Here is a 6,000-nt window from a genome sequence, read left to right as displayed (position 1 = left end):
TGTGTTTTTATAGTTTTGAACATAGTGTTACAATTAGTGAATATTCATTTAATTTTCATACCCAATTTCAGGTTACACTGAATGGATGGAGAAAATCAAACATTGTTGATCAACAAATATGCACTAGTATATATGGTAATTTTGAATACTCTTTATTTTATTGAGTAGAAATTTTGATTTATATATTGGTGCATAGAAACACATCGTTCTGATTTAAATATTGACTTGGGTTTGTGTACCATTCTCTGGTAAGTGATTTAATTTCATAAAGGAAGCTCTTTACAGCTATTTTTTGTATTATTAAATAACTAATTTTATTGGGGACGATTTATATTTTTTGTGTCTTCATGCAATGTTATAGCCTGGTAAATGGGCTTTGTAAATTTCCCAAGAAACACTAGTGGGATTCATGGACGACTTATAAGAGTACACAGTTTTTCTCGAACACTTGTAGGTTGAAAAAAATAAAGCAATAAAGTGAGAAAATAAAAGTATTGAGTTTTTATTTTTTGTGCGTTCGTGCAGAATAAACGCCTGGCCGCGATTTTGCAAATTATTCAAGAATCGCTAGCGCGATTCATGGATTTGCAATATCGCGACCGAGCGTTCATACTGCATGAAGGCACAAAAAATAAGAGTCAATCCTTAATTGATTAATGCAAGTCATTGGAAAGGACTTTTCTTTAGAAAATTGTTACTTCATTATTATAAAAAGGGTTTAATGATTTATTTCATACCCTGAAACAAATTTATGCCCCATTGGGTGTTTTTCTTTGTGGAGGTTGATTGATGTTTTCCCTCAATGTTGTCGATTCCATCATCTACCAGTGCCTTAAACCGTTTTGGTTTCGGTTCTGATGTCCCTTCCACTGCCAGTGACACTGGTGTTATCGCCAGTGACACTGGTGTTGTCTCAGTTGGAAGTATATTATTACTGACTTTTTCGAATGACTGGACGAAGATATCGCCTAATTCTATGTTGAAAGTAATTCATTGTCTGAATCCGATAATTGATCAAACAGTTGTTCTAAAAAGAAATCCCCGAACTCATCATCCGCCATGTTTGTTTTGACAGTTGTTGCAGACGAACCGTAGTAAAAACCGCGTGTCAATTTTAATATGTTTTTATTATTTGTTCATAGAGTGTTCTTTTGTTATCAAATGCAAAACCATCCATTTTTCAAATGATATTTCTTAAAAATAATGTCTTTCATTTAAATTCTACGTAAAACATCAAAAGAAACATGTAAACAAGCCGACATTCGACAGAACATGTGCCCTTCTATTTTAGCTATAAAGTAGATCGTAGTAAGATCACTACGCGCGGTGATTCACCAGCGTCCAATCAGAGCGTTGCTTTCTTGCCAAACTCCGCCTACAAAGGTAACGAAAGGTCGACCGGTTCATGCAAAATGAAATCAATTTTTATCGTTCAGAAAATAAAGTACGGATGTAAATATAACCTATATTTCATTTTGCATCTAACATACATATGTTTTGATAGTTTAATAAAGATTGTTGCATCCATATTGATGCTGATTTATAATAACAATAACAATAATACGAAGCACCATACTTCATACTACATATTACTCGTTGTGTTTTTTCAAACCAAAAGTCCATCCTTATTTTCAGAAAAGAATCCCGATAAGATCTGTCGACTTATAAAGACGGAAATACCACAGCCATTATTGTTGCTGCTGTCTCAACTTTGCTGTTTTTTTTTATAGTGGCAAATATAGCTGCAATAATTCTGTATTGCAGAAAGAAGGCAAGCCACAGGTATAACATATCATTTAACCATACAGTTAATGTGTTATTGTATCGCGTTTGTGATTTGGTGTTAAATGAAACCAATTAGTTAAACTGCATACAAGAGTCAATAGAAGGTCATAAGAGAGCATTTGGAAAAACGATGCAATCATTGAATTAAAAATCGTGTAATTTAATTATTTATTTTGTGAATGTATATTAATTGGTTATGTAGTCATGTGTTCATGTAAACTAGATACAGGCAATTCTTGACTAAATTCTATCTTACATTGAGCGGAATCAACATAAGTCTCAAGTGACATCGACTATTATCTTTCTTGGGAAGCATCAATTATTCTCGGTAACCAATGCCCATCGTTCAATATAAATTTACAAAATCTCGTAGTCATATCAAGCAGGTGATATTTTTCACACAATGTATGCGAGAGCGTTCGTTTGCATTATGTGTGACTTAAATAAATAAATTTTGGACACAGTTTCTTTCTGATTGAAGATACAGTATGTGTGTGTTTTTTTTCCTTAAGACAACATGGCAGAATAACGCCTTTTTAGCAAAAGAGTGCGGGCGTTGGCGGTTTTTTATTATTTATTCCGTAAATAAACTTATTGCACTGTTCCGAAAACCAAATCAAATAAGGTTATCGTTTTTCTATATACAGAAAGGAAAAAGAGAAGGCAGACACGAATTATTGTACAACCCCAGGATCATCTATTTCATCTGATTATGATAGCCTTGATGTAACAGAACGTAAGGCATTTCACTTTCAAATATACGTCTATCACCACGCTTTAGACGTTACTTCGAAAGTATCGGTACATGAACATGTACATGGTACTACACTGAATCCATGTATTTCGGTTAATCTTGCATTTTGCAGTCCATTCCATTTCAATCTTGGCATAATTTTATTTTATATTGCAGTTAGTTCAACCCCAGGAAACAGACGATAGTGTTTTCCGGGCCGGGCGACATGTTAAACTGATCAAATTGCCTTCATCATGGCTTATTTTTTGTGTCAATCAGTGATACGAATGACTGCAATGTAATTATTTTAGCCTTTACATGTTAGTGAAACATAAAAGGATTAACGAAAATAAACAGACTATAATATTTAGATACATCGTTACAGCATAACTTACATAAATTACAATATTATACAAATCAATTTAACTGAGGAAAGTGTTGAACATGTTATCTCTGTTATTTAGACACGGAATATGTTTAATTATTCCCTTTGACCCGTTTTATGTTATATGTGATAATAAAACCAGAAGGCAATTGTATACGTATATATTGAAGTCAAAATATGACCCAAATATTCAACATTAACATATTAATTGATACCAAACCTTTGTTAGAGTCTAAGTGTTGGAATTCATTATTCATAATTTATGATATGGTAAACAACTGGCCCACTGATTAAATGGCCCTCTGGACATTATGTAATCTGTTTGTTTGGCCGTGACATTGTGTCAATCTCATTGTCGTTGTCTTGATCATTAAGCCTTGAAGTGAACGGTTAAGAAGTTATTGTGCTGATTGAAAAAACATGGACTTAAACAAAGAAGTGTAACTTTGGTCTTAAAAGTAGTAGGCTGGGGCTTTTGCGTTGCACGACGTCTCGTTGTGGTTGACCATTGACCGTGTTTTGTTCAAAATATGGTTAAGGAGTGTTGTAACGGAAACAAACACAGGCTTAAGCCTTTGACCCCTACGTGAGGCATTGCTCTGAGAGACTGGGAACTGATTCGCGTTGAATGTCTGCTGTATGTGGTTAACATTTTTGCCGAGATAGTATGTAATCTTTCATTGGCATAAACATATATATTATGAAGAACTTTAAAACGTATATTACGGCGTTTGTTCTACACTTTCTATTGTGTGACAATGGGTCGATTTTTGCCTACGACTCTGCACAAAATGCACAGGGTATTTCCACCGGGAATGCATTATGTGAACTATGTCGGTTTGTTTGAAAGCATACAGTCTATAAATAAACTGACGACCTTATATTAAAATGCACTTGGAATTTCACAGGGAATAATATGTTGTGTGAAATTGGTAGAGCAACAGCGGTCTTAAACTAAGACCATGGTTGATTTGTTTCAGAAAGTACTATGTTTAGATTCTTACAGACAATAGAATGATATTATTCTCGATGGAAGATCACGGGTCATGACAAAGCTACTATATCATACACGACGTGCTCATTGTAAGCTCTTTTGAGTATCCAGTTTGCTTCTGTCGTACTTCGTTGTCAACAAAATGTGTTTAACACATTAGTAGTGAGTGACGGTCAAATTATTTAGCCATATTGTTATAAAATAAAATTCCAAAACAATGTTTCGTTAACCATTAAAGCTTGAAGAAAAGATTGAAATGATTGACATCTGGGCATTTATTTTTTATTAAAATCCTATTCACAAAATGTAAAAATATAAGCACATATTTTGTTCTGTTGGAGTTTATATTTTGTGACAAGTAGCATTTATTATTAGTTGAATGATTCATTGTTGAAGAAGCAAACGTTTCACTTCTCCAATTTAGTAATTTATGTCGAAAAAGTAATTTTAGTGAATAATACAAATTGGGAAAACAATTTTGTTTGAGATTTTTGTTTTGCATAGTGTCGATTGATACTCGCTTCGGAAGGTTATATTTTTCAAAAATATAGTTATCGCCTCAAACGGAACAATGCAATACATTTATCAAAGGACAATAACTCTGATTGTACTGATCCAATCTAGACAAAACATGCACTAGGGTTGTATATCATTTAGATTTTTCTACATTGTGTATATTATTTATAAATGGTTCCAAACAGACAAATGTATTTCATTCATAAAATGTCAATAATTGTCTCAATACCACTATGCGTACCATTCCCGTAGTTATACAAACTTCATATATATTTCATCATTTCCCATCAGTAAGTCTCAAAGAAATGGTTCTGGATGAACCAGCGCACTAAGATTATTTACACTTGACATAGTTATAATTGATTACCTCGAAGTAGTTACGTAGAACTGTATCAAACTGACAGACAGACAACGCCATATATATTTCCCGCGGAAATCTTCATTTGAATGAAATGCAGTTTTTATCATAAACATTATCTTTTTTCAGAAGCATCGGCATTGACTGAATTTGTTATTTGTTATTTTATTCAAGTTAATCACTCCATGAATATTGATACAAAGTAAAACATGACAAGGACGTTTAAAGATAGAGAAAGACGGATTTACAGGTGATATCAATGTTAACACGTTTTAAGTGCAGAAGTTCAATGATTTATACACATTCTCTCTGCCTTGTTGTCTTTTGTTCTGCCATATATCGTTTGAACCCTTTTTTAGCTGCTTTGTATCAAAATCAGTCTTTGTTTATCTTATATCTCCATAAATATAATAATTTATAACTCGCGTTCAAATTAAGACGGTGTAAAGATATTTTTTAGAACATCAAGGTGGTGTTAAATAAAGTAAAGCGAGAGAAATGATATGTTTGAGAACAAAATCTTTAACAGAACTGTGTATATCAACCAAACAACAGCACGTGTATGTTTTTAATAAATGGTGTAGGAAAGTCTAATAAAAGCAGCATTTAACTTGTCCTAATTTATCGTACACTAATGGAAAACACCGGTGATATATACTGTCTTAATAAGATAAGTACTTGAATTATTATTTAATGGTTATTTTCTTCTGCAAAAAACCAGTTGAAAAATACATTTTATTTTATTTCTCACGTTTATGAAGGTCATTATATTTTCTTTATTACATTCTGTTCAATTTCACTTCAATATATCATATTGCGTGGTTAAATGATAAACAATGGTCGCGGGAGGGAAATTCCGTGTTACTCACTGCATGTTATGAATCTGTATTTCAAAGTAGCTTTATATCAAAATTAAATAACTTTGTAAAGAGGTCTTTTAGCAAAGGCGGATTCGGGATTCAACGTTAGAGTAGGCATAACCTTTAGACTTGCGCCCCTTCGACAATACCTTAATTTATTTAGTTTAAAGTGTTGGTATGGGGGATATTGCCCTAAGAAATGTTTTACAATGTCTATACCGAAATGGTGCATTTTGGGCATACATTTTTACCTCTAGATTGACATAAAAATGTAAAGGCAGATGATTGTAGGAGATGGAGGTGGGTGTGCCCCCGTCTGGATCCGCCAGTGATTTGAAACAATTTTAGTATCTAAAACCTACTTAAAAG

General features: G+C 33.1%; 1 protein-coding gene across 1 annotated transcript in view; it reads left to right on the top strand.

The window, feature by feature from the left end:
- The first annotated feature begins 5,925 nt into the window (after window positions 1-5,925).
- Window positions 5,926-6,000, top strand: part of LOC128225821 (uncharacterized) — a 66,065-nt gene continuing 65,990 nt past the window's right edge. Inside the window, exon 1 of the mRNA XM_052935718.1 lies at window positions 5,926-5,931. Within this exon, the coding sequence (XP_052791678.1) occupies window positions 5,926-5,931 (6 nt within the window). The remainder of the gene's footprint in view (window positions 5,932-6,000) is intronic.

The sequence above is a fragment of the Mya arenaria genome, chromosome 3 (genome assembly GCF_026914265.1).
Source record: "Mya arenaria isolate MELC-2E11 chromosome 3, ASM2691426v1".
NCBI classification, from domain to species: domain Eukaryota; kingdom Metazoa; phylum Mollusca; class Bivalvia; order Myida; family Myidae; genus Mya; species Mya arenaria.
This window is presented reverse-complemented; position numbering and strand designations above follow the sequence as displayed.